General features: G+C 33.6%; 1 protein-coding gene and 1 long non-coding RNA gene across 2 annotated transcripts; both read left to right on the top strand.

The window, feature by feature from the left end:
* Positions 1-440: 440 nt before the first annotated feature.
* On the top strand, positions 441-4511 carry LOC129266887 (uncharacterized). Its single transcript, XR_010294268.1, has 4 exons — positions 441-568; positions 2285-2451; positions 3234-3351; positions 4296-4511. It is a non-coding gene; the product is annotated as an uncharacterized LOC129266887 (long non-coding RNA).
* Positions 4512-5201: 690 nt separating this feature from the next.
* On the top strand, positions 5202-14106 carry LOC129266884 (uncharacterized). The gene is made up of 7 exons (XM_054904659.2): positions 5202-5352; positions 5631-5924; positions 8045-8392; positions 9429-9533; positions 10488-10607; positions 12021-12112; positions 12635-14106. The coding sequence occupies exons 1-7, from the start codon at positions 5298-5300 to the stop codon at positions 12974-12976; spliced, it is 1356 nt and encodes a 451-aa protein (XP_054760634.2). The 5' UTR covers positions 5202-5297; the 3' UTR covers positions 12977-14106.
* The last annotated feature ends 498 nt before the right edge of the window (positions 14107-14604 follow it).

The following is a 14604-nucleotide window of genomic DNA, read 5'->3' as shown; positions in this document are numbered from 1 at the left end:
CACAGTAAATCAACGTGTTCCTGTGTAAGCTGGCGTACAGATTATGTAAGCTCTACTGATTATTGAACGAGTTTTTATTTTTTCTTTCGACTGGTTATTTTGTGAATTTTATGAAACAGGTCCAAACAATTAGTCCATGTCTGTCAAGCATCACGCTTTTACATTCGTATTTTCAGGTTCCAATATCATTTCTCCTCTTTGGCATATGCTTTGGATTTTAATGTACTTATACAAACAGAACAGATTTGGAATAATGGAGAACTGGAGGGTGTTTCATTAATATTGTCGCGCGACAACTGTCAACGCTGAATTGTCAGTGCTGACAATTTAGTCAGCGCTGACAAAAATTGCATTTCATGAAACTCTCGGAGCTCCACTGACTATTGTCAGAGAATTTTTATTTTATAAATCGTCTTGAACGAGGTTCGCTGACTAATTAGGCCACGCCCACTCCCAAAGTCGTGAAGAAGATTTAAAATTGGTTGATGTTTTCGACGCGACGATGCGAAGTGAAACGAAGAAATAAGAAGAAGCGAAGGTTCCAGGAGAGGTGAATGAGGATTTTACCGTAAGTAAAACCCTTCAAAATGTCGTTCATATTGTATGTAAGGTGATTGAATTATTCGTTGTGCGTAATTATCAAACGAATTACAAGAAAAGAGAATCTTCTGGCAGGACCCCTGTCGATACGATCGATAAACTTGACAGCACATAATCCAGTCTAGTCCCATACCCGTGTTTCTGTGTCTGTAGAACTATCTCAGGTCCAAACTAACGACACGGCTGTCCATACACGTTTTTATGATCCGCACATGGCTGCAATTTTATAAATTTTGCAAAGAGAATACTTTGTATTGTTCTACCTTTATGTCATTCTATGTTACATCTCATAATTTTTCATTTCCTTTGGTTTTGGATTGATTGTGTTGCTCGGTGTGGTCGTAGATATCCTCGATCACCAGGCAAACCAGCCTGTGTAATTGTTAATGTACACATATCCAATGGGGCCATCCTAATTCTGTGTTACAGATATTGGAATTGAACAGGAGCTAGATCACATGGTAATAGTTTGAGTGGTAATTTGGTAAATTGAATGTTCTCAACTTATTTAGCATATAGGCTTAGCAAGTCACAAGTCGAATAAAGTGAAGGCTCTTGACGGCTGGCAAGTATTCAGGGGGGGGGGGTGATGCGATTGTGGCAGAGGTGCATTCACACCCAATAAGAATTTAAATAAAATTAGAATTTAGATCCATGTTTTAAATGGTGCACCCGGCCCGTGGCCTTACTGGTACACTCACACGTATTGCGAGGTTAGTATTAGTATACTAACTGGTATAGCCCATATAGACCTAGATCTATCTTAAATTATCTTTGACTTTGCGCACCCACGTGAAATGAGCCATTGCATAGCTCCCTTTTAAAAAAGATTGATTGTCCAAATTGGGTGGAGACGAAATAATGCTCCTCATTTGTGTGCGATTATGAAGTTTGTTTTGCTTTTATTTTTCTTAGTCATTTTTTAAAACAAATTACTATTTAGCATCCTATAAATTTTGACACTGAATCTGCAATAGCATCAGTGTTATTGGGGTAAATAAATTAAACTATTGTTGATAATGTCTCTTAATCTATTTTTTGAAAAATATTGTCCTACCACATAAAGTTAAGAGTCTAGTCACACCTAACCTTGAATAGCATGTAAAGGTTAAAGGTCTCTTCACTAGAACATTTTTTTATAGGAGAATATGTAATGGATCTCATCAATCCCAAGTATTTTTCTGTCTTGAATCTCATTAAAGTTCCATTGAACAAAGGTCACAGTCCAGAAATAGTTGACAGTTTGATGGGGATGCAATTTGCTGCAGTTATGAATTAGGAGCCTATTCATATTTTTTCATTAATTTGATTGTGGCTTTTAACCGGCAAGGTATCCAAGCGCTATTGGGTTAGGAAAAAAAAAAATTATATTTGAATTAAAAAAAATTATTGAAAAAACTGTTTTACTATTTGTATGGTTAATGTGTTAATGACCGTCTTGTTTATAATCAATTGAAAATTATATGAATTAACAAGGATAAATTGTTGACCGTTTGTTGGTAAATTCTATAAATTTCAGGATAATAAAAGAAGAACAATTATTGGTATATTTGATCATCCCCCTTTATGAAATGTCAACAATATTCATTGAAAGTGCAGTATTTTTCAATGATCACTGTGTAAATCTACATATTTTATTTGCTACATGTATATCAATGTGATATTATTAATATTTTAATTTCAGACTATGGACATTTTAACAATATGCAGAAGAAGACGGGTCTGGAACTAGAAAGCTAGGCTCTGACTGGTCTACTACAGCAAGGAATATGCCAGCGGCCAATCTGATGAACATGTGGCAGAAGATTTGGCAATGGGTGAAGAAATACTGAGATTGAAATGCAACCACAGGTAACATGTAGACTAGTAAAATGCGATAATGATTACAAAATAATGAAGGATATTTTTGGGGTTGCAGAATGTTGAATCATTAAAACCCACATCAATGACAATGAAATCAGACTTTGACCAGATTTTCTAATCAAAGTCAGTTTGTAATGCAAATATTACATAAACATGAAAGACATATAAAAGAATCAATATGTTTTGCATGTTAGCTGCAGGGTCAGCGGAGTGGTTTTGAAAGTGAGGGGGCTGAGCCGAAAGTGGGGGGGGGGGGGACTGACCATGCAAAAATCATTAGCAGATGGTCAATTTTAAATTTGTGTACATGGTTTTGGAAAACAATGCGGGGGCTGAAAAATGTAAAATGACCATTTGGTTTAAATATGATGTTTTGCATGGTGAGCTCGCTCACTTTAGAAACTGTTCCGCTGACCCTGCAGCTAACATGCACCACCTCCCCCCCCCCCCCCGTTTCCGCAGCCCCTGCTCTCACCCCTCAATCCATTTATCACAACTTTCTCATGTGTATGTACATACAAGCTACATTGTGATGAATAATTTCTCTATTTACGTTTCTCAGCCAGAGCATGTCATTTATTATTGTTTGTATTTTTGATTAACATAATAAAAACTTGAACCCTTTATTTACCCCCTTCTATATGAAACCTGTATGGTTATCAAAAGATGTTTTATTTCCTGTTTTTAGACATGTACATATAAATGTGAGAAGAAATACAAGATTATGGCAAATATTCTAATTAGTTATTTCAATACTATTTTTCATTCAGGTGGAGGCTTCACCCAAACTTTTCAGACAGACATGAGATACAAAGTTACCCAAGTATAAATGGTTGAAGGTTTAGGAGAGCCAGACAAGAAGGCAGGAAATGTGATGTCACTTGTAAGGTAAAACACTCTTAATTATTACTGCCTCATTTTGGCGAAGAAAGTAAAGTCACATTAAAAAAAAAATTACCGGTACTGTTCTCTTTATTATTTGGTCTTCTACCAGTCAATATTTGAAGAAAAAAATGACATCTATAAAGTGCTTAGATGCTTAAATTATTAATTGTGATATTTCTTGGACAGTTGTAAAACAACAATATCAATCAATGCTAGATTGTGTGACTTGCTTTCTATTGCCGAAGTAGTAAAATAATGTTCCATTGTTCTGCATTCATATTAGACCCCCCCCCCCACACACACCATCACCATCTGCTTTGTCAGGGAGGAATACCGGAAGATTACCCCAAAAAGAACACAATTTCTTTTATATCTCTTGTAGGCCTGTATAAATCAGATAAATGTAATGACTACAGAAGCAGTCATTAAACCTCACTAATTCAAATGATCTTGGTATGGGGGGGGGGGGGCGTGCCTCATGATCTTGCCTGTTGATTGTGCACTCACTTCAGAAATCAGCAGGTATGCTGCTGCTCCTGATGTTGGTTTTTTTTTTTATGATAACATGACTCTTGCATGAAATCAGCATTTTGCTCTAAATCAAGAAATAAAGACCAAATGTGATTATTTTGGATTTTGACTCCCTTTCTTTGGTAAACCAATGAGAAAAACCCAAGTCATTAAAATCAATTGTGTATACATGTACATTTTAATCATTTTCTTATGCATTTCTTTGTTTAACTTTTTTGTTTTCGTTGTTTAATAAGGCTTTGGTGACGATACTTTAACCATTTAGAATTTAAAGTTATTATTTGAAACATAACAAAAATGTAAGTTTTAACAATGACAATTAGATTAGGAATTAATGACTTTGATATAAATAATGATGTAAATTAATATGTTTATTAGTAAAATATCACATGCTCTTTAAATCAATTCCATTTCAGTTACTTCAATAAACATGAACAGCAGCAGGAGCAACAACATCATCAGCAGCCGAAACCACAACTGCAGTAAGAGATGCAACAACCACACCCACAACAACAAGAGCAGCAGCAAAAACAACAGAAATTCCAGCAACCACGATGACAACAGCAGCAGCAACACCAACAACACTAATGAATATTGAAAAACTTGTACAAAAGTCAATGAGGTCACAGTTTTCAGACATTATTGATTAAAAATGCACAATGATTTATTCGGGTTGAAGAAAATAACATGAATGTTTGAAAAAATGTGTACATTTGAAGGTGTTTCCTTTCAAATTGTATCGATTAATTTATGAAAATATAGTTTTAAAGATAAAAATATGATGCTTGAAATGTCTACTTTTTATTTGTCATTGACTAAAAATAAATACATTTTCTTTGAATTTTCTTAATGAAATGAAAAATAAGCAATTTATTAAAATGTTATACTCAAAATCAACTGAAATTGATCGATTTTAGCTGCTAAAGTCCATAAAAGGCTGATTAGTCGGTGAAAATAAGTTTTGTCGGTAGGTGAAGGCCACCGACAAAATTAGTCGGTGGTTTCCAATAATTTGTCGGAGAAAATCACCGACAAATTTTCATGAAATGGAATTTAGTCGGTGATGGCAAAATTGTCGGTGAAAATGAAATTAGTCGGTGAAAATCACAATTAGTCGGAGAAAACCACCGACTAATTGTTTGATGAAACGCCCCACTGTTGTCCATTCCTTGAGTTTGTTTATGTTTCTTATGTTAAAACGTATTTGATTTCTTCAAATTCACTCTACTGTTGTTTGTTCTTCTTCTCACAAACAAATTCTTATCACGATAAAATAACTTAATAGCGCCACCTCTAATCAACGCTTATTTATCTGCTTCCCTGTAGTTAATTGGATGTTGTTTTGGCAGTGACAAATATTCACACTGCTTCATAATTTCGTCTTCATCACTTGAATTGTATGAAATATTTTCCTAAAAATGTGGCATTTATTTATTTTGGTTATCACCATCGGATCGGTATTTTGTTCTCAAGGTAAGCATTGGAATAAATAGATTGAGTCGCCGTTTCAATGACAGATTCCCATTTTGTGTCATATCACAATAATCCTGTAAATTATTGTATCATGATTGACAAATGTCTATTCTTGCACGGTTCATTACATCGATATTCAGTAACATTATGTTTACGTTTTTTTGGCCGTCATGGAGCAGCTATTAATAAATGCTCACAATAGTGGTTGTGTACATAATAAACTCATATAATCGCTTACATATTTTTTGTCTTTCTCTTTAATAATTTCTACTTTTTAGATATAAATAAGGAAGCAAATTTTGGGGACGACGTACGTCTCCAGTGCATATTAACCACCGTAACCGAACAATTAAAATTTATTTCCTGGGTGAGTGACGGCTCAGTGTTATTCAGATGGACTACGCAGAATGACGGTCAAATAAATACAACGATGCACACACTTGAAGTTAATCATCAACCGGTCAGCATTTTGACAATGAACAATATCTCACTTGACAACGAGGGTATATACACTGCTGTCATGCTGTCTAACAACTACCGCAGTGAGTGCAGAATCAACCTGACAGTGAATGGTAGACGTTATACATTTTTTTAAGAAGTAGCATATTCGTTTATTACATAAATACATGCATTACATAAATACATACATAATACATTACATAATACATGCATTACATAAATATATACATTCTAAGTTCCTAGTAACAAAAAGTGAACACTCATAAATCAAGATCAGTATTTTCCTTTCAAACGAATTAGTAGAATTCTATAGCAGTCATACATACTTTGAAAAACACAAACAACGAAAAAAAAACAATAGGTTTTATTTGAATTCAACGGTGAAAGTGGAACAATTTACCACAAGAAATCAAAATATGCCCTACTTCGAATATGTTTAAAAGAAATCTTAAAAAATACCTAGTTGAAAATGAATCCTAGAATAGTTAACAAAATATTGCCTGGGGGTGGGCTCCAGAATGTCTGGTTGTCTTCTGTTATTTCATTTACACTTATATTTTTGAATTCCATGTGTGTCTATAATTTTTCTATTGTTTTGTGTTATATTTTATATATATTTAAGAAACATTTTATGTAAATTTTATTACCTATATGAATAACCCTAATAGGCCTTTGTCAATTCCCACCACATTATGATTATGAACTGAATATGTTTCATTTTAATGTTTTCTTATTGTATATATCTACTTGCATATGAATTTGTACTTGTGTTTTTAATCAGATGTGGAAATAAACTTGAATTGAATTGAAAAGTGGATACTTCAATTACATATCATAAAGAAAATATGAATAAACAGGGACCTGTGTCATGAAACACTCCCCCATGGTAAATTTATATTATGTTATACATGTAGGAGCTTTATAACTAATCACAATTAAGGTCCCAGTCTTGATTTATAAACTGGCCCTTTGTGTTGTTCTTTTCTTTACAGTTTGTTTGTCTCAACTTACATTGTAAACTATTTATACCCATGTTTGTTATGTTTCTATTTTTGTTGTAGGGCCTCCAAGGACAACAGTTTATCAATTACTGATGGAGTCACCCTACTAAAAGACTTATAAATAAATAAATAAATAAATACGTTGCTCATAGTAGTTAACATATTGAGAAAGATAACAAAAGGGAACAGACCTCACCACACACGCAAAATTTTATTCTTTCCATCATTATACTTTAAATATTAGCAAACAATGAATTCAAAATCGGCACATTCTAGTTTTAGTTCAAACGAATTACTTACCTGTGATGTTTTTTTTAACCCTATCTAGGCCGGATTATTATCATGTGGCAGGGGCGGAGGGTGCCTAGCAAGCCCCCTTGAGATCTCGGCCGCCGACCTCGCAAACGTGCCAAAAATTGGCACGCAACTTGTTTAGGATATGATCTACAAAATTCTATTTTTATTTATTTCATGCAACTTGCTATTTATTGATTATGCTAATCTATGCGTAATTAGTGTGCAAAATTATACGTTTTTCTCTATCTCCCCAAATAAAGCTCCAAATGTTATATTGTGTGGTGTACAAACTCGTTGTGGTCATGGTGGTATTCTCATCAAATTTATATAATTTTTTTGTAATTACTTATGTATTTCTTTTTTTTTCGATGATCTTTGCCGGGGACTCTTGAAATCATAGACAGCATAGAATATATACATTTAGACCAGGAAAACTAAAAATAATCATAAATTTATGATTTTCTGTTGTAAACACACTTTGCATTGATATTGTACACGGAATCATGTTTTTGAGCAATTTTTGGTGTGACATGCAGTTTATACAAAATGTAGTGTAATTTCAGAACCGCGTACCCGGGTGTCAAAAATTTGGTCCCAAAAGATGTGCAAGACTTGAAAGTATAAAGTCCTCCAACGGCACGGTCAGTATATTTCGCGCGGTGAAAATATTACGCGAATCCTAGAGGGAAAAGGGCTCCGAGCACCCCGGTTTAGATATGGTCAAGGGATCCTGCGCTTCAAAAAGAAAAAAAGTTTACGCTTCGTTGCTATGCATACGTATGTAATAATGTGTTGAAATGCGCTTTGCGCCGCTATGTGAATAGCGCTGTATAAAAAAACTAGCTATTGTTATTATTATAATTTTTATCATTATCAATTCATTCTTGTTATGCATGGTGAAAAATAAAACAATCATTTTATTTGAATGATTTCAGTTCCACCGGAGGGGTTGATCTTAATAGACGGGATGGATAATGCTACTCTACACAAGCAAGAAACGCTTACGGTTGGAGAAGGGGAGAATATGACACTAGTCTGCAAAACCAATCGATCAGTGAAACCACCAGTGTATTTGGAATGGAATATTTCAGTCGGAATAATCTTTTATGACTATTTACAAGAGAATAAAAATGTTGCCCATGATGGACGACTAAGTGTGCCTTCGCGAACTATCTTCTTTACGCCATTATCATACAACGGTACTGAGGAGCTTGTGGTCATGTGTAGGGTGGCGAATGCATCGTTTCATCATATAACAACATCAGTCATCATAAGAAATGAAGGTAATCATTCAATTATTTTTTTTTCAAAGAAGTGTGAAAATTCGTTTTTAGCCATGGCATGACAATTAGATTGTACCCTGTATTAAAGAGATTACGTGTATTTATTTCATTCTACATTATCATTTTGGAATTCAATGAATATTAACAACATTATTTTTTGTTCCACTTTTAATTTAATACAAATATCGAAATTCTACTGCTGTAATTTTGTACCGTCATTTGCCACAAGTGAATATTTTGTTCCCTTCTTTCTCCCAATTCTTTTTCCTTGGTCACATGAAAGCTACATGTATTTTACAGTAATTTCCCTTCTATCATATATTTCACAGAAGAGATGTACAGTAAACAGGTAATTCTGTTCTAATTGTCGCCTTTGCTAATATGAAAATATTTTATTTTTTCGTTTGTTTCCTTTTTTTCCTCGAATCATTCCCAGTTTTTCTCCTGTTTATAATTATGTAAACAAGCGACAGAGATTGATACAGGAATTTGCATTATTCATATTGCACCAGTATTATTTGTTTTACAAGTGTATGAATAGTATTTTTTATGAATTGTTACAAACGATCGCTAAAATTGCATTTATTTTGGGGGTCAGTTTATACAAAATATACGCCTGCGTTTATGGCATTTAGTTGATACGAGCTGGTAATTGCGGATGTCTCATTTACAGGTATAAATGCGTAAAATCAAATATCCGCTAGTGATTCGCTCTCGAAATATTTGTCTAGAGAGATATGTTTCATGATAATGAATTCCAACATTATGTTCTTAAAACGAGTGCGAAATTCAAATGGTAAACAATCTGTTCCATCTTAGGTCAGGATTTAATTTTATTAGACATTTTTTGCAATATCTATGTTATTCGATTTTCAATATACATGTAGCAATGCATAGGTTCCCCTTGATTATTAAGGGATCCTGTACACAAGTAATGACGTAACATGACGAATGCAGTCAAGTGTATTTTTTAATACAGTTGATAATAGTTTGAATGTTAACATTAAGCACTCTTTTTGTTTCCCAAAATATATAGGAACAACTCCCCCAAAATATGTAGGAACAACTCACCCAATCAGATATCTTGCGACAACTCCTGAGAAAAGTAATCCAAGTCTGGCAAGTGATGAAAAAGCACAAGGTTATTATTGTTTTTATTTTATTTCCTTTGCTAAATATTACTGAATGTGCCATTTCGTAATTACAGATTGCGCATGAGTAGATGGAGGTCATTGGCTGTAGACCGCAGTATTATTATTTTTTTTATTTATGAGATTAACATGATTATTGATACGTTGTTTGAAATTTTACTTGCCATCCCATATAATGAATAACAATAAATTGTTCCGTCATGTTTGGTATTTGCCAATGGGTCAAAGCTGACTATTTAATATCAGTTTTCAAACGGTAAATTTACAGTACAGGGCATTTTGTTTCGTTAAAGGTTTCATTCTTAGCATATTTATATTCATTCGTTATTGTTATTTGTATTATCACCATAATTGTCATTTTATTATTACTATTATTATTCCATTGATCATTATTTCATTGTTGGCATCACGTGCTTTGGTACCGATTTTAATTTACGGATCAATAATGATTGAGGAGATTATATGCCATAACAAAAATCTCATGACATTGCTCGTTTAGAGTACTCGCAAATGAATACAAGAATACGTTCCCAGAATAACCTTTAATACTTTCAGGCATTCTAAAGGAAGATTAATATATATATATCAATTCTTTAATGAATGGCTCATAGAGTTTAATTTACAATATTTCATTTACATGAATGCTCCCGTAAATGCTACCTAATAAGCAATGTGTCTTAAGAGTTATCTGTTTTGTTAATTTGAATTTCAGTGCTAATATCCAATACAGACAACATCTAAATTGACATAGGTTGTTTTACAATTATTTTTGATCACCTAACTATTCTGGTTGTATTGTCGCATCGTTTGAACTATATTATTACTGAAAGAGGTGAAATGGTAAGACATATATACATTTGGCTTGGCTCGCTTGCAATTTGAGGAAGACTTAATATTCATAATTGTCAGAAGAAATAACATGTAATTTTATGTTTTGACTCTAGACAACTGTGCTCTGCTTCGTATAGTTATATACATCTTGGGAGGATCATTAGGTGCAATGATTCTGGGCCTGGTTGCAGTAACGGTTTCTCACAAGTGCTTACGACATAACACAGATAGAGGTGATTTTTTTTTCTCTTCAATAATTTTATCAAGAAATATCAATATAATATCGAATTCGTTAAAGTTGTTTGATTATTAATGACACATAAAAATTAAATCTGACGTCTATGAAAATATGTATACATTGGTCTTTTCTAAGGACCAGAAGATGGTGATATTTGCTGTAGTCTATCATATATATGTAAATTGTATATGAACATGGTGATTACAAGGCTATTATATAGCTATAACCATAACCAAGATATTTATATAATTCATCGCAACTGTTTAATGTCATTTGAATTTTTGGCCAATTCAACCAAGACTGAGTCAGTTTGGACTCATATTCAACGTTAATAAGCATGATAAGCTCAACATGCACATCATGTGCACTTTTAACAGGGGCCGCGGAACGGTTTTCAAAGTGGAGGGGGGGGGGGCTGACCATGCTAAAAATCACAATTATATGGTCATTTTTACGTTTTTTGTACACGGTTTTGGAAAAAAGTGGGAGGTTCCGCGGCCCCTGTTTAACGCAATTTGCAATGAGAGATTAGAAGGGAACAAAAAAATAGAATATGCGCCAGATGATTTTGAAATTAGCAAGTAGTAATTTGCCATTGCATGCTCCCATTGAAACGATTTTTTTTTCAACGGGGTCCGACCCCTTGACCAAAGGCCAACAAGGCCAAAAGCCCGCGAGACCGACTTTTTTATTATTTGGACACAATACTTCATGAGGTGAAAGATGAAATGATCCATTCACCGAATGAAATATTCTGTCCATTGCACGAATGAAAAAAAATCATTATTTGCTTTATATGACACTTATTTTTTTCATATGAAATTAATGAATTTCGATGCAAAACAAGCTCATGCAGTGCGAGTTCGGTCTGTTGATTGTTACGTCATTACAACATGCGCACTGCTTGTGCCTGCAGCTGCAGTCTCGTTGTGCGCGTGCAATGGACAAAATCGTATGGATCCAAAATTGCACGATGAATGGATTCAAAATTGCACGGTTGATGATGTCATTGCAAAATGGGCTGAATGAACGTTAACAAACAACTAATCAAATCACAATGATCTATCTACATGTAGGTGTCATATAATTAATTTTATTTGACCCTGGCAGTCAAATGGGTGCTCGATCCATGTTATATTCGTTATGTTTTCCTTACATTGTACCAATTCAATATACTTTTCCTTGCTGAAATAAAATAATAATAATAACTAATAATTCGCTATAGTGTTCAATATCTAACCATAATGTCAGAATTTCAAAGTGCCTTTAATTCCAATTATTTTCTTGCGTTGATTACCCATTTCTTCACGGACAATACATGCACACGTAATCAAAACAGACTATACAATATCCGTTTTTTATATGAAATCTCCCTAAATTTCTTTCATTTTCAAATTTGCTTTTGTAGCAGGGGACGCAGACACGGCAGATGGAGTAGCAGTGACCGCAATGCACCAGAAGGACTCGAACAACGAGCCCCTTTATGCGAATTCCACCATGGTAAATATAATTGGCAATACCAATCCAATCTTGTTCAATTTTTTAAACCGAATTCTTAAGTAAAACTGAATATATATTTCAATAGATCCCGTTCGAAAATACTATTTCGTGTGATATTGTTGACGAGAAAAAGCAACACTTATAATAAAAATATATATACACATGCTGATCATCATCATGCTCAATTTTCGACGCCATTTTTTAATATACATGCAACGAATTATACATTTAAAATAGATATAATAGTATAGATATATTAAAAATCTTATCACCTTATGGCATTATTTTATACATTGTGCATTTACAACGATTAAATTGATGTAAATCGAAACTTATTGGCGATAAGAGGGCCATTAGATTATCTCCAGCCACGCGAACAACTTGATTGTTTCTTAATTATTGGCAAGAGCATATTGGTTATGGTATAAAAAAATTATGTTTTGAATTGCAGGTCAACTTTTAAAGGTGTTACTGAGTAAATTTTCCTATCTCATACATTTTCCCTAACCATGCTAACTGTAGTCCCAACCTGGTGTTGGTGGAGATCCCGCTGTTTCCCGAAGTGACGTGGTTCCTAAGCAAACCACCCATGATTCCCACGAATACATGGAGATGAAGCCAATAGCTCACCCAGGTATTCCACCCAATCATCAAACCAGTGAACCTGGTAACTTTTCTTCTCTGAATCCTACACAGTCAGCATGTACTTCATCACTGCAAGGGGGTTCAACTTCAGATGCCATACTTCAACAAATGTTGAATTCCTGTGACGGGGGATACTTATCCTGTTCAGGTCCTACAACATTTCCCAATAGAGGAATTGCGTCAGAGAGTATTGATTCGGTAATCACCACATATTTATGAGTTATTTCTCAATGATTGAATTGAAAGGTTGCCATATTCCATAGCTAGAAAAATGACTGGTTTGCGGTTTAAATAATTAGAATAGACCGTAAACATATCACCAAATGAGCGAATTAGTTATGTTTCGGAAGAAACATTTAAAGAAATAAAAATATATCTGTTGACGTAATTTTATATAGAAATTGGTAATCTATTTGTAATCTAAATTTATTACATAATCAACGTTGACTTGACGAAATAAATACATATTATATATTTTTTTTAATCCTTTTTTAGATATCAAGATTGACTCCTGGTCATGAAATCCATTTGTCTTCTTAAAACTGTCTCTAGATGATTGAAGAAAAATGAATAAAAAGCTTTAATAGTAAATGCGTTTAATATTTATGCATATAAATTATTGCATTTTACACGCCTTTACAATGCATTCGAGGGACAACTTACAATTTAAGCGTGGAATAGTTTTGAGATACTTCGGAAAAGAAATGCATGATTTAATATATTTCCTGAGAAAGAAAGATTAATCTATTAATCAGTACCAGATGTAACATACTCTCATCGGTGAACGGGTCAGGCGTGACAATGATATTGTGATGTATGTATATAATGTAGGGCTAGTCGAATCCACGATCAATGTACATACATGTATTGTAATATATCAAGGTATATCAATTTCACTATTAGGCATCGGTATAATTGTAAGACTCACACATATTAACAAAACTGATACCACTCCACATTTAAAAGCATAAGTACGTAGCTAATATTATGCACTGTTAGAAAATTTATCCTTGAAAAATAAAAGAAGTTCCTGCAGCAAAGTCTCGAGAACACCTGTAATCTTACCAGATTGCGGATTCTTACATTATATCATGTAAAATTACAGGAAATTGGTATTAGGTGTTTGGAACCTTACAAATTTCCTTAAATAAAACACAATTTTCCCCTTTTTAAACAGACCTGTTCTGTTAAATTGTAGCAAAATTCCCGTTTTATGAATTTATAGAATGATTGTGTTATTGCTTCCTGCAAAATCTAGTTTTTTCTGTAAAATCGGGGTTTTTTTTACAGTGTGTGTAATGATGAACAATTATAATGCAGTCTTATGCAAACAAAATGGAATCAATCGTATTTCTCCGTATGAAGTGCTAATTTTATTCTGTTTTTGTGTTTGTTGTTGTTGTTAATTTTTTCTATTTAGGGGGTCAATAATTTTAGTATACATTTACATGCACAATTTTTTTTTCACATTTCTAAGAAAATATGGCACACCACTCTTATAAATACTTCCCAAACAGTTCACAAACTTGATTTGAGGTAATGAATCTTAGTGTTCTCAGGTTATTTCAGAGTGCATGATTAAGGTAACTTAACATGCATTCCAATACCATTCATCTGTGCATATCACTATACATGCAATTCAACTTATTTTGCAGGAGGGTAAAGTCATCTAGCTGAAATTTAAATACAAATTTAGTTACACTTCATTGTTGTTCATGACATTTTAATAAAAAAATCATATTTGTATTGTTACTCGGAATGTACCATCAATATATTAAAAATTCAGCGCGCGATTCGCGCTCGCATATACTGGCAAAAACTGCTAAGAATGTTCATTGCTTTAGTCT

The sequence above is a fragment of the Lytechinus pictus genome, chromosome 8, assembly GCF_037042905.1.
Source record: "Lytechinus pictus isolate F3 Inbred chromosome 8, Lp3.0, whole genome shotgun sequence".
NCBI lineage: Eukaryota > Metazoa > Echinodermata > Echinoidea > Temnopleuroida > Toxopneustidae > Lytechinus > Lytechinus pictus.
This window is presented reverse-complemented; position numbering and strand designations above follow the sequence as displayed.

Bases quoted from the DNA above. Each gene is read 5' to 3' on its own strand.
- LOC129266884 (XM_054904659.2), top strand. From the start codon at position 5,298: ATGTGGCATTTATTTATTTTGGTTATCACCATCGGATCGGTATTTTGT. The intron at 5,925-8,044 runs GTAGACGTTATA...GAATGATTTCAG, and splicing joins AATCAACCTGACAGTGAATG to TTCCACCGGAGGGGTTGATC. The intron at 9,534-10,487 runs GTTATTATTGTT...TTTTGACTCTAG, and splicing joins AAGTGATGAAAAAGCACAAG to ACAACTGTGCTCTGCTTCGT.